At 43.9% G+C, this 19,763-nt stretch overlaps 1 protein-coding gene across 1 annotated transcript in view; it reads left to right on the top strand.

Annotated features, from left to right (window-relative positions):
- ubap1 (ubiquitin associated protein 1) overlaps positions 1-19,763 on the top strand; it is a 73,100-nt gene that overhangs the window by 19,025 nt on the left and 34,312 nt on the right. The window contains exon 3 of the mRNA XM_067984766.1: positions 101-228. Within this exon, the coding sequence (XP_067840867.1) occupies positions 101-228 (128 nt within the window). The remainder of the gene's footprint in view (positions 1-100; positions 229-19,763) is intronic.

A 19,763-nucleotide genomic window follows, 5' to 3' on the forward strand; every position in this document is an offset into this window, starting at 1 on the left:
TGGAAGGTCCTTTGTTGCCATGCAACATTCTGGGTCAGTTTTGATAATGGATGAATGTTACCTGTTTGGAAGGTTTATAAACACAATTGCTTGTTTTCAGGAGGGGCCTTTAGTTATCTTGATGATGTCCCATTTAAGATTGGTGATAAATTCAAGATTCCTGCCAAAGTGGGATTTCCTGTTGGATTTTGTGTATCGGACTGTTCGACACTATTGAGAGAGATCCATGTGAGTATGAATAACTCATTTAAGTTTTTTTTTGGATTGAGTGAACTTTTGACCTAATCACAATGATGGATGTTTGTGTTAGGAATGTTTTTTTTTTCACTTTTGAAACCAATGTCTGCATCAAGTGTTCTGGATTTGGGTTATTTCAGTTACATGCAGAATAACAATCCTGCTGCTCTTACACCAATATTCCACATGTTGTTCATTCTTTGAAGAAGAATTTCCTCATATCAGTTCAAAATAGTTTAAATCTTTTTCCTACTGTAATTGGTTTGAAGTAATGTTCTGGATTTACTTCTTCTGCACTGCTTTCCTTAGGGACTCCTCTCCGATGCTGTTTTTCAAGGCTGAACGAAACCAATTTTCTTCAGTTTGTTTTCATACAATCTTTTTCTTTGATACTAGAGGTCGGGCTGCTCCTATTCTCTGTCTGTCTTCCTTGTGTCTGGACACAGCACACAGTCTGCCGAGAGCAACATAAAGTTTAAACATGAATTCCTCTGAGTTTTGGCTATGTAGTTCAGTATTCTATTTGCCATGTTGGTTGTTATTTCACCAACAACCAACATGTTGAGTGTCAAGTCTATTAAAACCTCAAGCTATTGTTCTACTCCATCATTAGCTATTTGACCCTTATGTGCAGTACTTGTAATTGTCCATATTAAATTTAATCTGCTATTGGTCTGTCCATTATTTTGTTCTTTTTTTGTAGTTCCCAGCTGCCACCTCCGATTCAACTGTCCCTTCTAATTTGCTGAAGTCTGCAAATTTGACTAGTTTGCATTGAGCTTCTGAATCTAAGTAATTTAAATTAGAAGCTTTGGGATCTCAAGAGCTATCCCTGGGGTATCCTACTTAACATTTGTCCCAACCCCAACATAACTGCTCTAATAAGTACCTGCTGTTTTCTTCCTTTACCAATTTCTCATCCATTCCCAGGTTTTTGAATCCCTACCACTTTAAGTTTAAGGGGAGATTTAATAGAGCTGTTCAAAATTATGAAGGGTTTTGATAGAGTAGATAGTAAGTTTCAAAAGGGAATTGGATATATACTTGAAAATGGAAAATTTGCAGGGCTATGGAGAAAGAGCAGGGAAAATGGACTAATTAGGTAGCTCTTTCAAAGAACTGGCACAAATGTGATGGGTCAAGGGCTTTCTTCTGTGCTGTATGATTCTATGAGCAGTCTACCAGACCAAATTGTGCGATCTTAAGAATAAAAAATTCTGATTTTGTTTTAAAGGCACTTTCAATAAAATAGTTTTATTCAACTGCATATTTTTTTATGCTATAAGCATTGCTCTACATCAGTATATATGGTGTGAAGTCTATAAAATCTGATGCAGTAACTGAAAATTAATCATCGAATGTTTAAAAGGAATATATACAGAACTATTAGCACACCAATCTTTTGGAAATAATAGAAGCAGTGTGTTTTCTCAAAAGGAGAGAAGGAAAAGTCAAGGCTGTAGAGCAGTGTAGTGATTTGGGTAAAAACAAGCAGAGGGTGTCTGGAAGGGATAGAGAGTTTAACAAAGGTAATAGGCCCTTAGTGACTACGGTCACATCACGGTAAAATAGTAAAAGTTGAATTAACGTAGCTATATCTGAAAGCACGGAGCATTCATAACAAGATAGATGAATTAATGGCACAAATAGAGATAAATGGGTTTGATCTAATAGCCATTACAGAGACGTGGTGACCAAGGTTGGGAACTAAATATTCCAAGGTACTTGACTTTTAGAAAAGATAGGCAAAATGGAAAAGGAGTGGGGGTGGGTGGGTAGCCCTGATAAAGGATGAGATAAAGGTCGTTGTGAGAAAGGATCTTAGCTCAGAAAATCAGGATGTAGAATCGTATGGGTGGAGCTAAGAAATAACAAGGGGCAGAATACACTGGTGGGAGTAATTTATAGGCCCCCTAACAGTAGTTATAGTGTTGGACAGAGTATATATCAGGAAGTTAGAGGAGCATGTAACAAGGGTAATGCAATAATCGTGGGGTCTTCAATCTTCATAGAGACTGGGCAAACCAAATTGGCAAAAGTAGTTTGGAGGATGAGTTCATGGAATGCATTTGAGACAGTTTTCTAGAACAATATGCCGAGGAACAGGCTATTTTAGAACAAGTATTGGATAATGAGACAGGGTTAATTAGTAATCTTATAGTTAAGGATCCTCTGGGGAGGAGTGATCATAATATGATAGAAATTTATATTGAGTTTGAGAGTGAGATAGTTAAGTCTGAAATTAGGGTCTTAAATTTAAACAAAGCCAATTATGTAGGTATAAGGGGCGAGTTGGCTAAGATAGATTGGGAAATTAGATTAAAAGATATGACGGTGGATAAGTCAATGGGAATCGGGGGAAAATTCTCCAGAGGCTAGAGTCATACCTAGCACAAAAGAAGATGGTAGTGGTTGTTGGAGGCCAATCATCTGAGCCCCAGGACATTGTTGCAGGAGTTCCTCAGGGCAGTGTCCTTGGCCCAACCATCTTCAGCTGCTTCATCAATGACCTTCCCTCCATCATAAGGTCAGAAATGGTGATGTTCGCTGATGATTGCACAGTGTTCAGTTCCATTCGCAACCCCTCAGATAATGAAGCAGTCCGTGCCCGCATGCAGCAAGTGGCAAGTAACATTCACGCCGGGCAATGACCATCTCCAACAAGAGAGAGTCTAACCACCTCCCCTTGACATTCAACGGCATTACCATCGTCGAATCCTCCACAATCAACATCTTGGGGGTCACCATTGACCAGAAACTTAACTGTACCAGCCACATAAATACTGTGGCTACAAGAGCAGGTCAGAGGCTGGGTATTCTGTGGCGAATGACTCACCTCCTGACTCCCCAAAGCCTTTCCACCATCTACAAGACACAAATCAGGAGTGTGATGGAATACTCTTCACTTGCCTTGCTGAGTGCAGCCTCAATAACACTCAAGAAGCTCGACACCATCCAGGACAAAGCAGCCTGCTTGATTGGCACCCCATCCACCACCCTAAACATTCACTCCCTTCACCACTGGCGCACTGTGGCTGCAGTGTGTACCGTCTACAGGATGCACTGCAGCAACTCACCAAGGCTTCTTCGACAGCACCTCCCAAACCCCGCGACCTCTAACACCTAGAAGGACAAGGGCAGCAGGCACGTGGGAACAAGACCACCTGCACGTTCCCCTCCAAGTCACACACCATCCCGACTTGGAAATATATCGCCGTTCTTTCATCGTCACTGGGTCAAAATCCTGGAACTCCCTAGCTAACAGCACTGTGGGAGAACCTTCACCACACGGACTACAGCAGTTCAAGAAGGCGGCTCACCACCACTTTTTCAAGGGCAATTAGGGATGGGTAATAAATGTTGGCCTTACCAGCGATGCCCACATCCCATGAACGAATAATAAAAAAAAAGCAATGGGGAACATTTAAACAAAAAATTCACAATTCTCAATGAATATGCATTCCCTTGAGGAATAAAAACTCCATGGGAAAAGTGATGCAATTGTGGCTAATTTAGAGAAGTTAAGGATAGTATTGCATTAAAAGAAGATGCTTACAATGTTGCCAAAAACAGTAGTGAGCCTGAGGATTGGGAGGGTTTTAGAAATCAGCAAAGGATGACCAAGAAATTGATGAAGAGGGAGAAAATTGAACACGAGAGTAAACTAGCAAGAAATATAAAAACAGATTGTAAGAGCTTCCACAAGTATGTAAAAAGGAAGAGATTAGCAAAAGTAAACATGGGTCCCTTAGAGGCAGAGACAGGAGAAATTATAATGGGAAATGAGGAAACAGCAGAGACGTTAAACAAATATTTTGTATCTGTCTTCACAATAGAAGACTCAAAAAAAACGTACTAGAAATAGTGGGGAACCAAGGGTCTAATGAGAATGAGGAACTTAAAGTAATTAGCATTAATAAAGAAAAAGTATTGGAAAAATTAATGGGACTAAAAGCCAACAGATCTCCTGGACTTGATGGCCTACATGCTAGGGTTTTAAAAGATGTGGATGCATTGGTTTTGATTTTCCAGAATTCTCTAGATTCTAGAATGGTCCCTGTGGATTGGAAGGTAGCAAATGCAACCCCACTATTCAAGAAAAGAGGGGGAGAGAAAACAGAGAACTATAGCCTGACATCAGTAGAAGGGAAAATGTTATTATGGACATCGTAACAGGGCACGTAGAAAATCATAATATGACTAGGCAGAGTCAATAACGTTTTATGAAAGGGAAATCGTGTTTGACAAATCTTTTAGAATTTTTTGAGGGTGTAACTAGTGGTGTAGATAAGGGGGAACCAGTGGATGTAGTATATTTGGATTTTCAAAAGGTATTCGATAAGGTGCCATACGAGGTTGTTACACAAGATTAGGGCTCATGGGATTGGGGGTAATATATTAGCATGGATTGAGGATTGGTTAACAGACAAAGCAAAGAGTAGGAATAAACGGGTCATTTTTGGGTTGGCAGGTTGTAACTATTGGGGTGCCACAAGGATTAGTGCTTGGGCTTCAGCTGTTTACAATATAAATCAATGACTTAGATGAGGGGACTGAGAGTAATGTATCCAAGTTTGCTGACGATGCAAAGCTAGGTGGGAAAGTAAGCTGTGAGGAGGACGCAAAGAATGTGCAAACGGATATAGACAGGTTAAGTGAGTGTGTGAGAAGGTGGCAGATGGAGTATAATGTGGGGAAATGTGAAATTATCCACTTTGGTAGGAAGAATAGAAAAGCAGAATATTTTTTAAAAGGTGAGAGGTGAAGAAATGTTGGTATTCAGAGGGATTTGGGTGTCCTTATATACGAATCACAGAAAGTTAACATGCAGGTACAGATTCAATTAGGAAGGCAAATGGTATATTAGCTTTTATTGCAAGGGGGTTGGAGTATAAGAGTAAGAAGGTCTTGCTGCAATTATAAAGGTGATCTCATTGAAATTCTTAAAGGGCTTGACATCGTAGATGCTGAGAGGCCGTTTCCCTGGCTGGAGATTCGAGAACTAGGGGGGGTCATAGTCTCAGCCACTCAGGACCAAGATGAGGAAAAATTTCTTCACTGAGGGTTGTGAATCTTTGAAATTCTGTACCCCAGAAGGCTGTGGATGCTCAGTAGTTGGGTATACTCAAGACTGAAATCAATAGATTTTTGAACACTAAGGGAATCAAGGGTTATGGGAATAGGGGGGGAAAGTGGAATTGAGGTAGATGATCAGCCACAATCTTATTGAATGGCGGAGCAGGCGCAAGGGACCGTATGGCCTATTCCTGCTCCTACTTCTTGTGTACCCCAAGAATCTAAGAACATGTCAGAGTAAGGGGTAACATGAGAGCAAGTCTGCTGCTATCCCTGTGACTATGTTATGGAGCAAACGGGAGAGAAAATACTGGAGGTTATTTAAAAACAAAAATGAAATGATGAAATCAATAACTAAAATGTTGCACATTCCACAAATGTTATCAAACCCTCATTTACTTTATTTTAATACAGTCCCCTGGTAAGATAAAGGCAAGAATTTACAGATGGTAGAATTATACATTATGTTTATGGGGTGTGTTTTTCTTGCTCCTATTGTCTGGCCCTCGAGGACAGGAGAGGATTCATTGTGATACTGCTCAAGTAATCTTGTCTTGACATATTTCTCAAGCAAACTTTCCAGTGGGTTGAATCAATATTGATCAAAAGTCTCTGGAGAGGTGCTTTGTTTGTCCTTCCTGTGCACAAGCAGTCCAGGAGATCACATGGACCAAGTGCTATCTTTAAAGACACTTACCTTCTACATGATGCAATCTCTGCCCCAGTCAGGAACTGATCCAGCTCCCTCTTTTAGGCTTGCAGAGAGTCAGCACCCACCATACCAGCCAGCAATGTACTCCAGAAGCTCACAATTCTCTGGGAAAGGAAGAACAGCCTAACATCCAGTCTATTTCTACTCTTCCGTAGTTTAAACTAGTGTCCCCTGGTCCTCCCCAACCTGTTAAACTGGAATAATCAATCAATAGGGTTGCTATCCAGCCCTTTTAATTATTTTATAGACCTCTATCAGTTCACCTCTGAGTCTACGCTGCTCTAAAGTAAATAGATCAAGGTGTTTGAGCCTATCTGAATAGTTGAGGTTCTTTAAGCTAGGAATCGTTCTCATAGCCCTCGTCAGGACTGTTTCCAAAGCCGCTATATCACCCACCATGTGAGGGGATCAAAACTGGACACAGCACTCTAGATGCGGTCTGACCAGCGACCTATATGGTGTCAAAATGGAGTCTGTTGATTTATACTCAATGGTTCTATTAATACAACCCAATACCTTGTTAGCTTTAGCTACAGTTTCTCTACACTGGTCATGAACTTTTAGTGATCTGTGCACAGTAGCACCAAGATCTTTTTCGCTCAACCTCTTTCAGTATTGTTCCTTGCAAGTGATACGTGTATTCTGTGTTGGCCCTACCAACATGCATGACACTGTATTTATCTATGGCAAATGGCATTTGCCAATGTGTGGCCCACTTCCCTAGCACATCTAAATCTTTTTAGATTTGATTGCCCTCCTCTACCGTCTTAACCCTTGCACAGATTTTGGTGTCATCTGCAAACTTACCATACTCCCAACACCACTGACCAGGTCATCAATAAAGACCGTGAAGAGTAGCAGGCCTTGGACCAATCCCTGGGGGATACCATTAGTAACATGTCTCCAGGCTGAACCACTTCCGTCAACTACAGCTTTTTGGCTGTGGGATTGGAGCTAATTCCTAATTCAGATTGCCAAATTTCTACTGATACCACAAGATTCTATCTTGTGAAGTAACCTAGTGTGAGGTGCCTTATCAAAGGCTTTCTGAAAGCCCAGGTAGACGATGTCTACCGGATTACCCTCATCACTACCCCAGTGACTTCCACAAAAAAACTATCAAATTTGTTAGGCACGATATATATTTTCAGAAGCCGTGCTGTGTATTTCTAATGGCCCCTTCCCTTTCCTAGTGATCATAAAGGGCATCTCTTACAATTCCTTCTAGCGTCTTCCCAATAATTGATGTCAGGTTGATAGGACTGTAGTTACCCCTCTCTGATTTGTCCCCTTTTTTGAAAATAGGAACTACCTGAGCTAGCTTCAAGTCTAAGGGAACTATCCCTGACTGTATTGATCTATTAAAGATATGGGCAAGGGGCTCACAGAGAACCTGTCCCATCTCTTTAAACACCCTTGAATGGATATTATCTGGACCTGGAACCCTATCAATTTTGAGCTTTCCTAACCTATCTGAGATGACATTAGCATCTATTTTAATATTAATAATGCTATTCAATACTAGGCACCCCTCATCTGGAACATAAGCATCTTCTACAGGAGTGTAGACAATGCAAAATAGTCATTTAGCAACTCTGCCATAACCTGAGAATCAGTTTGAATCTGCCGTACCAAATCCTTTAGTGGCCCTATATGGTCTTTTGTGGTCTTCTGACTACTAACATACCTCAAAATTTTTGCTATTACTGCCATAATTATGCACCCTCTTTTCCAGAGATCTCTTCATAGTACAGGAGGAAGTCATTCAGCCTATCGTGCCTGTGCCGGCTCTTTGAAAGAGCTATCCAATTAATCCCATTCCCCTGCTCTTTCCCCATAGCCCTGTAAATTATTTCCCTTCAAGTATTTATCCAATTCCCTTTTGAAAGTCACTATTGAATCTGCTTCCACCACCCTTTCAGGCAGTGCATTCAAGATCATCACAACTCACTGCGTAAAGAAGTGTTTCTTCATATCATCTCTGGCTCTTTTGCCGATCACCTTAAATCTGTGTCCTCTGGTTACCGACCCGTCTGCACTGGAAACAGTTTCTCCTTGTTTACTCTGTCAAAACCGTTCATGATTTTGAACACCTCTATCAAGCCTCCCCTCAACCTTCTCTGTTCCAGGGAGAACAACCCCAGCTTCTTCAATCTTTAATTGAAGAAGCATAATTGAAGTCCCTCATCCCTGGCACCTTTCTAGTAAATCTCTTCTGCCCCCTCTTTAGGGCCTTGATATCCTTCCTAAAGTGTGGTGCCCAGAATTAAACACAATACTCCAGCTGAGACCTAACCAGTGTTTTATAAGGGTTTAGCATAACTTCCTTGCTTTTGTACTCTATGCCTCTATTAATAAAGCCCAGGATCCCGTATGCTTTTTTAACAGCCTTCTCAACTTGTCCTGCCATCTTTAAGGATTTGTGTATGTGCACCCCTAGGTCTCTCTGTTCCTGCATCCCCTTTAAAATCGTACCATTTAGTTTATATCGCCTCTCCTCATTCTTCCTACCAAAATGTATCACTTCACACTACTCTGGGTTAAATTTCATCTGCCCGTGTGTCTGCCCATTTCACCAGTCTGTCTATATCCTCCACATTGTTTATTACATTTCTGAATTTTGTGTTGTACAACTGTATACTTCCCTCCAGTCTGAAAAACAACCATTCACCACTACTCTCTGTCCCTCAGCCAATTTTGTATCCACTTTGCCACTGTCCCTTTAATCCATGGGCTTTAATTTTGCTAACAAGTCTAATTATGAGGTACTTTATTAAATGCCTTTTGAAAATCCATATACTCTCATCAACTCTCTCCATTACTTCATCAAAGAACTCAATCACGTTAGTCAAACACGATTTTCCTTTAACAAATCCGTGCTGACTTTCATTTATTAGCCCATACTTTTCCAAGTGCCAATTAATTTTGTTCTGGATTATTTTGTCTCAAAGTTTCCCCACCACCAACGTTAGGCTGACTGGCCTGTAATTGCCAGATTTATCCCTCTCCCTTTTTTGAACAGAGCGGTGATATTTGCAGTCCTCTAGTTCTCCGGCACCATCCCCATATCTTAGTAGGATTGGAAGATTGTGGCCAGAGCCTTCACAATTTCCCTTAGTAACCTAGGATGCATCCCATCTGGACCGGGTGACTTTTCTACTTTGAGTACTGCCAATCTTTTAAGTACCTCCTTTATCTATTTTTATCCTATCCAATATCCCTACCACCTCCTCCTTTCTACAATGACAGTATCCTCTTCTTTAGTGAAGAGGGATGCAAAGTATTCATTTAGTACCTCAGCCATGCTCTCTGACTCCACATGAAGATCCCCTTTTTGTCCCGAATCAGTCCCACCCTTCCTTTGACTACCTTTTTACTATTTACATGTTTATAAAATACATTTGTGTTCCCTTTTATGTTAGCCGCTAATCTATTCTCATAACCACTGTTCCCATTTTTTCGGACAGCAAGTGCTGGTAATGGTTGTGCTGTTGCCATTTATAGCTACTCTAGATCGATCTTTTGTTTCTTAACTTGCACCATTACCACCCTCCTTGCCTTGCACCATCATCCCTTTTGTCATTTAATCCCTCTTGCTCTCTGCCCTATCTCAGACCTTCCCTTTTGTTCATTCCTCCCCTTGCGCCCCCTTTCCCTGGCTCTGTACTTGCTTAAAAACTTTAACTCTTTAACATCTTCCAGTTCTGACAAAAGGTCTTCGACCTGAAACCTTAACTCTGTTTCTTTCTTCACAGATGCTGCCTCATTTGCTGAGGTTTCCCAGCATTTTCTGTTCATTATTTATTCTCATACTCTCTCTTTGCCCCTCTTATTCCCCTTTTTCCTTTGTACTTTCTGTATTCAGTTGGGTTCTCTACTGTATTATGAACCGTACATTCATCATATGCCTCCTTTTTCTGTTTCATTTTAATCTCTATATCTTTAGTCATCCAGGGAGCTCCAGCTTTGGATGCCCTTCCTTTCCCCCTAGAAGGGATGTATCTACTCAGTATCCAAACCAACTCCTCCTTGAAGGCCTCCCATTGTTCAATTACTGTTTTGCCGATCAATTTTTGATTCCAATCTACCTGGGCAAGATCCCTTTTTAACTCACTGAAATTTGCCCTGCTCCAGTTAAGTATTTTCACATGAGATTGTTTCTTGTCCTTGAGTATAGAAATAGGATGATAGAGCAGATGAATGTGTGGCTGGAGAGATGGTGCAGGAGGGAGGGCTTGGGGCATTGGGACCGGTTCTCGGGGAGGTGGGACCTGTACAAGCTGGACGGGTTGCACCTCAACAAGGCCAGTACCAATATCCTTGCTCGTGCTGTTGGGGAGGGTTTAAACTAACTTGGCAGGGGGATGGGAACCTGAGAGGAGCTTCAGAAGGGAGAGTAACAAAGCTGGAAGTGGAAGGCAGAAAAGTAGTAAGTGAAATGGGAAGGCAGCAGAAACAAAGGCCAGCAGCAAATAGGGTCAAAATAGGAAAAAATGTTAAAAAGGCAAAATTAAAGGCGCTTTATCTGAATGCACGCAGCATTCACAACAAGATAGATGAATTGACGGCACAAATAGAAGTAAATGGGTATGATCTAATCGCCATTACAGAGACGTGGCTGCAGAGTGACCTAGGCTGCGAGCTGAATATTCAAGGATATTTGACATTTAGGAAGGACAGGCAAAAAGGAGATGGGGGAATGATGTTAATAAAGGATGAGATCAGTATAATAGTGAGAGAGGATCTTGGATCGAAGATCAAGATACAGAATCAGTAAGAACGAGCAAGGGGCAGAAAACATTGGTGGGAGTTGTTTATAGGCCAACAAACAGTAGTGGTAATGTAGGGCACGGTATAAAGCAGGAAATTAGAAGTGCATGTAACCAGGGTAATACAGTAATCATGGGGACTTTAATCTACATATAAATTGGGCAAACCAAATTAGCACTAATACTGTGGAGGACAAATTCCTGGAATGTACATGAGATGGTTTTCTAGATCAGTATGTTGAGGAAACAAGTGGGGAACAGGCTATTTTAGATCTCGTAATGTGCATTGAGAAAGGGTTAATTAATAATCTTGTTGTAAAGGAGCCCTTAGGGAAGTGTGACCATAATATGATAGAATTCTTCATTAAGTTTGAAAGTGATGTCGTTCAGCCCAAAACTAGGGTCTTAAATCTAAACAAAGGAAACTACGAAGGTATGAGGCGCAAATCCTGAGTACTTGATTGCCTATCTAGTAGAGTTGCTCAGTCAACTTTTACAAGTTCTTCAGCCATTTTTGTAAAGTTAATCCTCTTAAAATCTGGGACCAGCATTAGATTGCTGCAGCCTCGGATTTGGCCAATAAGATTAAATCTAAAATTGTGATCAGAGCAGGCCAGGTGTTTCCCCACATGGAGTTTTGATACAGCACGGCTAATAACCAGATCTAGGATTTGTTTATCCCTAGTTGCCTCACCAACGTGCTGTGTAAGGAAACAATCATGTATGGTGTCCACAAATGTCTCAGCTACCCTCCCCACAACACTAGATGCTTCACCATCAGACCATTTAATACAAGGAAAATGTGAGTCTCCCATAATGCAAATTGGGCCCAGTCTAGAAGCTGTAGCAATTTGTGAACAAAGTTCCTTATAAGAGCATAACATAAGAAATAGGAGCAAGAGATGGCCATACGGCTCCTTGAGCCTGCTCCGCCATTCAATAAGATCATGGCTGATCTTCAACCTCAACTCCACTTTCCTGCCTGATCCCCCATATCCCTCATCAACTCGGGATGCCTGTCCTGGAGGTGCCTAACAGGTGCCAGTTATAAACTTGGGACCATTGGCTTGGACTAATTGAATCCAAACATTTTTTAAATTTCAAAATATATTTTATTTCATAGAATTTAAAAATACACACAGTTCAATGTAAAAATCACAGTTCCAAACAGTATAGTTTATAAGAATACAATACGGGTACGGTAGCATAGTGGTTATGTTATTGGACTAGTAATCCAGAGCCCTGGACTAATAATCCGGAGTCATGAGTTCAAATCCTGCCAAGGCAGCTGGGGAATTTAAATTCAATTAATTAAATAAAACCTGGAATTAAAGTGCTAGTATCAGTAATGGTGGCCATGAAACTACCGGATTGTCGTAAAAACCCATCTGCTTCACTAATGTCCTTTAGGGAAGGAAACCTGCCGTCCTTGTCCGGTCTGGCCTATATGTGACACCAGACCCACAGCAATGTGGTTGATTAATTGCCCTCTGAAATGGCCTAGCAAGCCACTCAGTTGTAAAATCACACTTTTAAAAAAAAAGTCATAATAAGAATAAAACCGGACGGACCACCTGGCATCGGACCACTAGGAACCAGACACGACAAGGGCAAAACATCAAGCCCAGTCGACCCTGCAAAGTCCTCCTCACTAACATCTGGGGACTTGTGCCAAAATTAGGAGAGCTGTCCCACAGATTAGTCAAGCAACAGCCTGATGCAGCCATACTCACAGAGTCATACCTTTCAGCCAAAGTCCCAGACTCTTCCATCACCATCCCTGGGTATGTCCTGTCCCTCCGGCAGGACAGACCCACCAGAGGTGGCGGTACAGTGATATACAGTCAGGAGGGAGTGGCCCTGGGAGTCCTCAACATTGACTCTGGACTCCGTAAACATCCCCATCCTCAATAATGGCGGAGTCCAGCACGAGTGCAAAAGATAAGGCTGAAGCGTTTGCAACCATCTTCAGCCAGAAGTGCCGAGTGGATGATCCATCTCAGCCTTCTCCTGATATCCCCACCATCACAGAAGCCAGTCTTCAGCCAATTCGATTCACTCCACGTGATATCAAGAAATGGCTGAGTGCACTGGATACAGCAAAGGCTATGGGTCCCAACAACATCCCGGCTGTAGTGCTGAAGATTTGTGCTCCAGAACTAGCTGCGCCTCTAGCCAAACTGTTCCAGTACAGCTACAACACTGGCATCCACCCAACAATGTGGAAAATTGCCCAGGTATGTCCTGTCCACAAAAAGCAGGACAAATCCAATCCGGCCAATTACCGCCCCATGAGTCTACTCTCAATCATCAGCAAAGTGATGGAAGGTGTCATCGACAGTGCTATCAAGCGGCACTTACTAATAACCTGCTCACCGATGCTCAGTTTGGGTTCCGCCAGGACCACACTGCTCCAGACCTCATTACAGCCTTTGTCCAAACATGAACAAACGAGCTGAATTCCAGAGGTGAGGTGAGAGTGACTCCCCTTGACATCAAGGCAGCATTTGACCGAGTGTGGCACCAAGGAGCCCTTGTAAAATTGAAGTCAATGGGAATCAGGGGGAAAACTCTCCAGTGACTGGAGTCATACCTAGCACAAAGGAAGATTGTAGTGGTTGTTGGAGGCCAATCATCTCAGCCCCAGGACATTGCTGCAGGAGTTCCTCAGGGCAGTGTCCTAGACCCAACCATCTTCAGCTGCTTCATCAATGACCTTCCCTCCATCATAAGGTCAGAAATGGGGATGTTCACTGATGATTGCACAGTGTTCAGTTCCATTCGCAACCCCTCAGATAATGAAGCAGTCCGTGCCCGCATGCAGCAAGACTTGGACAACATCCAGGTTTGGGCTGGTAAGTGGCAAGTAACATTCACGCCAGTCAAGGGCCAGGCAATGACTATCTCCAACAAGAGAGAGTCTAACCACCTCCCCTTGACATTCAACGGCATTACCATCGCTGAATCCCCCACCATCAACATCCTGGGGGTCACCATTGACCAGAAACTTAACTGGACCAGCCATATAAATACTGTGGCTACAAGAGCAGGTCAGAGGCTGGGTATTCTGCGACGAGTGACTCACCTCCTGACTCCCCAAAGCCTTTCCACCATCTACAAGGCACAAGTCAGGAGTGTGATGGAATACTCTCCACTTGCCTGGATGAGTGCAGCTCCAACAATACTCAAGAAGCTCGACACCATCCAGGACAAAGCAGCCTGCTTGATTGGCACCCCATCCACCACCCTAAACATTCACTCCCTTCGCCACCGGCGCACTGTGGCTGCAGTGTGTACCATCCACAGGATGCACTGCAGCAACTCGCCAAGGCTTCTTCGACAGCACCTCCCAAGCCCACGACCTCTTCCACCTGGAAGGACAAGAGCAGCAGGCACATGGGAACAACACCACCTGCACGTTCCCCTCCAAGCCACACACCATCCCGACATGGAAATATATCGCCGTTCCTTCATCATCGCTAGGTCAAAATCCTGGAACTCCCTTCCTAACAGCACTGTGGGAGAACTTTCACCACATGGATTGCAGTGGTTCAAGAAGGCGGCTCACCACCACCTTCTCAAGGGCAATTAGGGATGGGCAATAAATGCTGGCCTCGCCAGCGACGCCCACATCCCATGAACGAACAAAAAAAATACAGATCGTACACAACACGATCCCATTATTACAACTCAAAACACAGTACATATCTTTTATAATACATGATGTACAATACAAAGGTGGGATGGCCTTACATGGTGGCCTTTGCCCGTAGAGCCTTTGCGTAGCCGCACCTCACTTCAGTGTGCCAATCGGCAATACTCGGTCACGGACAGCGTTTTCAGTTGGAAGACCAGCAGGTTTCTGGCAGACCAAAGGGCTTCCAGCAGCAATTGATATTTGTCTCTGTGTGCATCCCAGGGATAGCCCATGGAGCACAGCGTCATCTTTTACTGAGCTGTTGGAGATGAACCTGGACAGCTACCAACACATCTCTTTCCACATCTTCCGTGCAAAGGGGCAGTCCACCAGGAGATGGACGATGGTCATGTCCCCGCTGCCGCCACGAGGGCAGCGCGCGGTGATGCTGAGATGCTGTGCGTGCAGGAAAGACTGCACTGGAAGTCTCACCACGATCCAAGCTATGTCCTGGTGCCTGTTGGTCAGTTCCGGCGATGAGATCTTCTGCCAAATGGCTTCGGTTGGGGAACTGCCCGATCGGATCCACCCTCTCCTTTCCCTGCAGGATCCACAGAACGTTCCGTTTCAGCTGGATGGGATGTCCTGCGTCTTCTTGACCGGCGTGGCCAGGCCCAACCTTCTCAGTGTGGTGGACAGGTAGAAACTCAGCACGTAGTGACACTTGGTGTTTGCGTACCGGGGCTCTACACACATCCTGAGGTAGCGACACACAAAGGTGTCCAGTCAGGATCAGGGCGGCATTGAGGACATCCACCCCCTGCCTTTGTCTGGGGGCTTGCACATGGTGTCCCTATGGACACGGTCCATCTTAGACCTCTGGACAAAGTGGAATGTGGCTCGAGTGATTGTGGTGGTGGAGCGGCAGGGAATGGGCCAGACCTGGGTCATGTGGAGCAACACTGCAAGCACCTTACACTTTAACACCAGGTTTCCTGGCGGCCATGTAGAGGGAGCGCCCCTCCATCATACCAAGCTTCTGTTTGGCCCTGGCGACCCGCCCCTCCCAGTTCTTGGTGTAGGCCTGGGGCCCCCGAATCAGATCCCCAGCACTTTCAGGTCGTCAGACCTTACGGTGAAGGGGACAATGGATCGGGTCTCCCTCCTGCCAAAGAACATAGAAAATAGGAGCAAGAGTTGGCCATTCGGCCCTTCAGGCCTGCTCCACCATTCAAAATGACCATGGCTGATCATCTAACTCAGAACCCTGTTCCCACTTTTTCTCCATATCCCTTGATCCCTTTGGCATTAAGAAATATATCTATCTCCTTCTTGAATACATCTAATGACTTGGCCTCCACTGCCTTCTGTGGTAGAGAATTCCACATCCACTGGTTCTGCCCTATCTATTCTACTAGTTACCTCCTCAAAAAAAAAACTCCAGTAGATTTGTTGAGCATGATTTCCCTTTCATAAACCCTGCTGACTTTGTCCAATCCCGTTCATGCCTTCCAAGTGTTCTGTTATCACATCTTTTATAATAGACGCTAGCATTTTCCCCACTACTGATGTTAGGCTAATTGGTCTGTTATTCCCTCTTTTTTTTCTCTCCCTCCTTTTTTAAATAGTGGGGTTACATTTGCCACCCTCCAATCAGTAGGAACTGTTCCAGAGTAAATCGAATTTTGGAAGATGATGACCAATGCATCCACTATTTCCAGGGTCACTTCCTTTAGTACTCTGGGATGTAGGTTGTCAGGCCCTGGGGATTTGTCAGCCTTTAGCCCCATTAATTCTATTTTCTTATTAATACTGGTTTCCTTCAGTTCCTCCCTCTTACTAGACCCTTGGTTCCCTAACATTTCTGGGAGGTTATTTGTGTCCTCCTTTGTGAAAACAGAACCAAAGTATGTGTTTAATTGTTCTGCCATTTCTTTGTTCCCCATTATAATTTCCCCCATTTCTGACTGTAAGGGACCTACATTTGTCTTCACTAATCTTTGTCTCTTGACATATTTATAGAAGCTTTAACATGGCCTCGCTCTTCCTGCAGCTCACTCTGGCCTCCGAGGCCAGCTTGAACTGGTCACAGATGCCCATTGAATCCAAACAGCTTCAGCTACTGCTGATGTGCTAATATCTCTTGCCACCGCAGGCAGGTTATTTCTGACAAATAAGGCTACACCACCTCCCTTCTGACCTATTCTATCTTTCCTAAAAAAGTTATACCCTGCGATATGGTATTTAGCACCATCATTTAAATCTAGCCATGTCTCTAACACCTATAACATCTGAATTTTCTAATGCTGCATAAGATTGTAGTTCTAGCAGTTTATTTATAAGACTTCTTGCATTAGCATAGAAGCATTTCAGTGGTTTGTCAGTTAGCTGACTCTGAGACCCGTTCCTTTTCTGTGCCTTACCTTTAGAAAATCTTGGTAGACTATTAGTGCTACCTACCCCAGTAAAACTACTGGCTGGTTTACCTATTCTAACCCTTGGCTCAACTAGTTTAAATGATCCCCAAAGGCTACATTAAGATTCTCGGCGAACATCTGTGCACCCAGAAAGTTAAGATGGATGCCATCCCTCCTAAAAAGCTTACCTTGCTGCTGAAAAATTTCCCATTTAAGAATTACCCTTCTTACAAAGGTCCTCGAGCCACAGGTTGAGTCCAATGATTCTGCAGAACCGGAGATGATCACCTTTGCTCCCTTGTCCTTTAGTGTGTGCACCAACTTCCTATAGTTGGCCTGCAAGAGAAAGAACTTGTTATCCTTTACATCATTTGTTCCCACATGCGATGCCTCGATGGTTCCAAGTAGCTCACCTTTCATGAGGTCATCCACTCTGTCGTGAAGATCATCAACTTTGGTTCCTGGAAAACAGAAAACCACACTGGACAATGCCTTACCTCTGCACAGCGTGGTGTCGGTGTGCCTGGCAATGGAGTCCCCGATGACTAGAGCCCTCTGTCCATCTCTCTTTCTTTGACTGTGCCATTCCATTCTGCTTTGCCTTGCTTCGTTGTCTTTTGGAGACAAAGTGGGCTGTGCTGTCAGGCGTGGCTGTGATGCTGCTGTCTAAGTCATTGTGGTAGCCCTTATCAGCAAATCACACCTTGGTCTCTCCTTCTGCTCCTCTGGTATCTTCTCCTTCAAGCATTTCACCTTGTTTCAGAACCCTCTCGCCTCTCCTTTAATATCGTTGTTCGCTACTGCACCCCCTAACCCCACCCTGAGTTTCTTACTGAGATATCTTCCCTCCTTTCCACTGAACAACTCCTCATCCTTGGTAATTTCATTCTCAATCTCAACTCACCTGGCCTCCTCTCCTGAATTCACTGTCCTCCCTAAACGTCTCCCTCCATGTAAAAAATCTCCTACACACATTCACATCCACCCTCTTGTCCTTGCCACCTCATATGGCCTCTCTTCTTCCATAGTCTTGATCACAGACAAGGCATCTCTGATCACTTTCTTGTATCCCTCACCACCCACAACCCTCTACACTCTTCCAACCATCAATCATCAGATCTGGCTGGACCACATCAAGCACTATCAAGCCTTGCTCTACGCTCTCAAAACAGCTCACTACTCCAGAATCATCCTGGAGAGAAATGATACCTCCTGGCTTCTTTTCTCCACCAACTGTCTCTTTAAACCTCTCTCCCAAGTCCCCTCCACCCTCACCTCCCAACAAGTGTGAGGAGCTCATGGACTACTTTGTCACTAAGATTGGGACCACCTGTTCAACTGCCTCTGCTGCATCCCCCACCCTTCCCCATGCCCACCAAACCGAACCTCTCCCAAGGCTCGCTGTGCTCCCATGAGACCCACTTTCTGCTCCCTTGACCCCATTCCCACTAAACTGCTGACTACCCAATCTCCAGTCCAGGCCCCCATGCTACTTGATACCGTGAAGATTCCCACTCTATCGGCACTGTTCCCCATCCTCTTTTAAAACTACAATCATTACCTCCCTCCTCACAAAACCCATCCTGGACCCCAAGCTACTGCCCCATCTGAAAACTCCCTTTCCTGTCCAAGCCTTGAATGTGTTGTTGCCTCCCAAATCTGTGCCCATTTTTCCTGCAACTCCATGATTAAAGCTCTTCAATCAGGTTCCTGCCCCTGCCACAGCACTGACGAGGCCCAAATCAAAGTTGCAAATGACATCCTCTGTGATCGTGGTGCACTCACCTTCCTGTCCAGCCGTAGCTAGAGCATTTCCAGCAATGGCTTCTCTTCCCACCCCGCACCGTTACCTCTAGAGCTCCCAAGGATCTAGCCTTATCCCCCTCCTCTTTCTCATCTACATAGAATCATAGAAAGGTTACAGCACGGAAGGAGGCCATTCGGCCCATTGAGCCTGTGCCGGCTCTATGCAAGAGCAGTGCAGCAAGTCCCACTTCCCTGCCTTATCCCCGTAGCCCTGCAATTTATTCCTTTCAAGTAGTTATCCAGTTCACTTTTGAAAGCCATGATTGAATCTGCCTCCACCACCCCCTCTGGCAGTGCATTCCAGATCCTAACCACTCATAAGAATATAGGAACAGGAGTAGGCCATTCAGCCCCTTGTGCCTGCTCCGCCATTTGATAAAATCATGGCTGATCTGTGATCTAACTCCATATACCTGCCTTTGGCCCATATCCCTTAATACCTTTGGTTGCCAAAAAGCTATCTATCTCAGATTTAAATTTAGCAATTGAGCTGGTATCAATTGCCGTTTGCAGAAGAGAGTTCCAAACTTCTACCACCCTTTGTGTGCAGAAATGTTTTCTAATCTCACTCCTGAAAGGTCTGGCTCTAATTTTTAGACTGTGCCCCCTACTCCTAAAATCCCCAACCAGCGGAAATAGTTTCTCTCTATCCGCCCTATCTGTTCCCCTTAATGTCTCATAAACTTCGATCAGATCACCCCTTAACCTTCGAAACTCCAGAGAATACAACTCCAATTTGTGTAATCTCTCCTTGTAACTTAACCCTTGAAGTCCGGGTATCATTCTAGTAAACCTACGCTGCACTCCCTCCAAAGCCAATATGTCCTTCCGAAGGTGCGGTGCCCAGAACTGCTCACAGTACTCCAGGTGCGGTCTAACCAGGGTTTTGTATAGCTGCAGCATAACTTCTGCCCCTTTGTACTCCAGTCCTCTAGATATAAAAGCCAGCATTCCATTAGCTTTATTGATTATTTTCTGCACCTGTTCATGACACTTCAATGATCTATGTACCTGTACGCCTAAGTCCCTTTGGACATCCATTGTTTTTAACTTTTTACCATTTAGAAAGGACCCTGTTCTATCCTTTTTTGATCCAAAGTGGATGACCT

This window comes from Heptranchias perlo, chromosome 1 (genome assembly GCF_035084215.1).
Source record: "Heptranchias perlo isolate sHepPer1 chromosome 1, sHepPer1.hap1, whole genome shotgun sequence".
In the NCBI taxonomy this organism is placed as follows: domain Eukaryota; kingdom Metazoa; phylum Chordata; class Chondrichthyes; order Hexanchiformes; family Hexanchidae; genus Heptranchias; species Heptranchias perlo.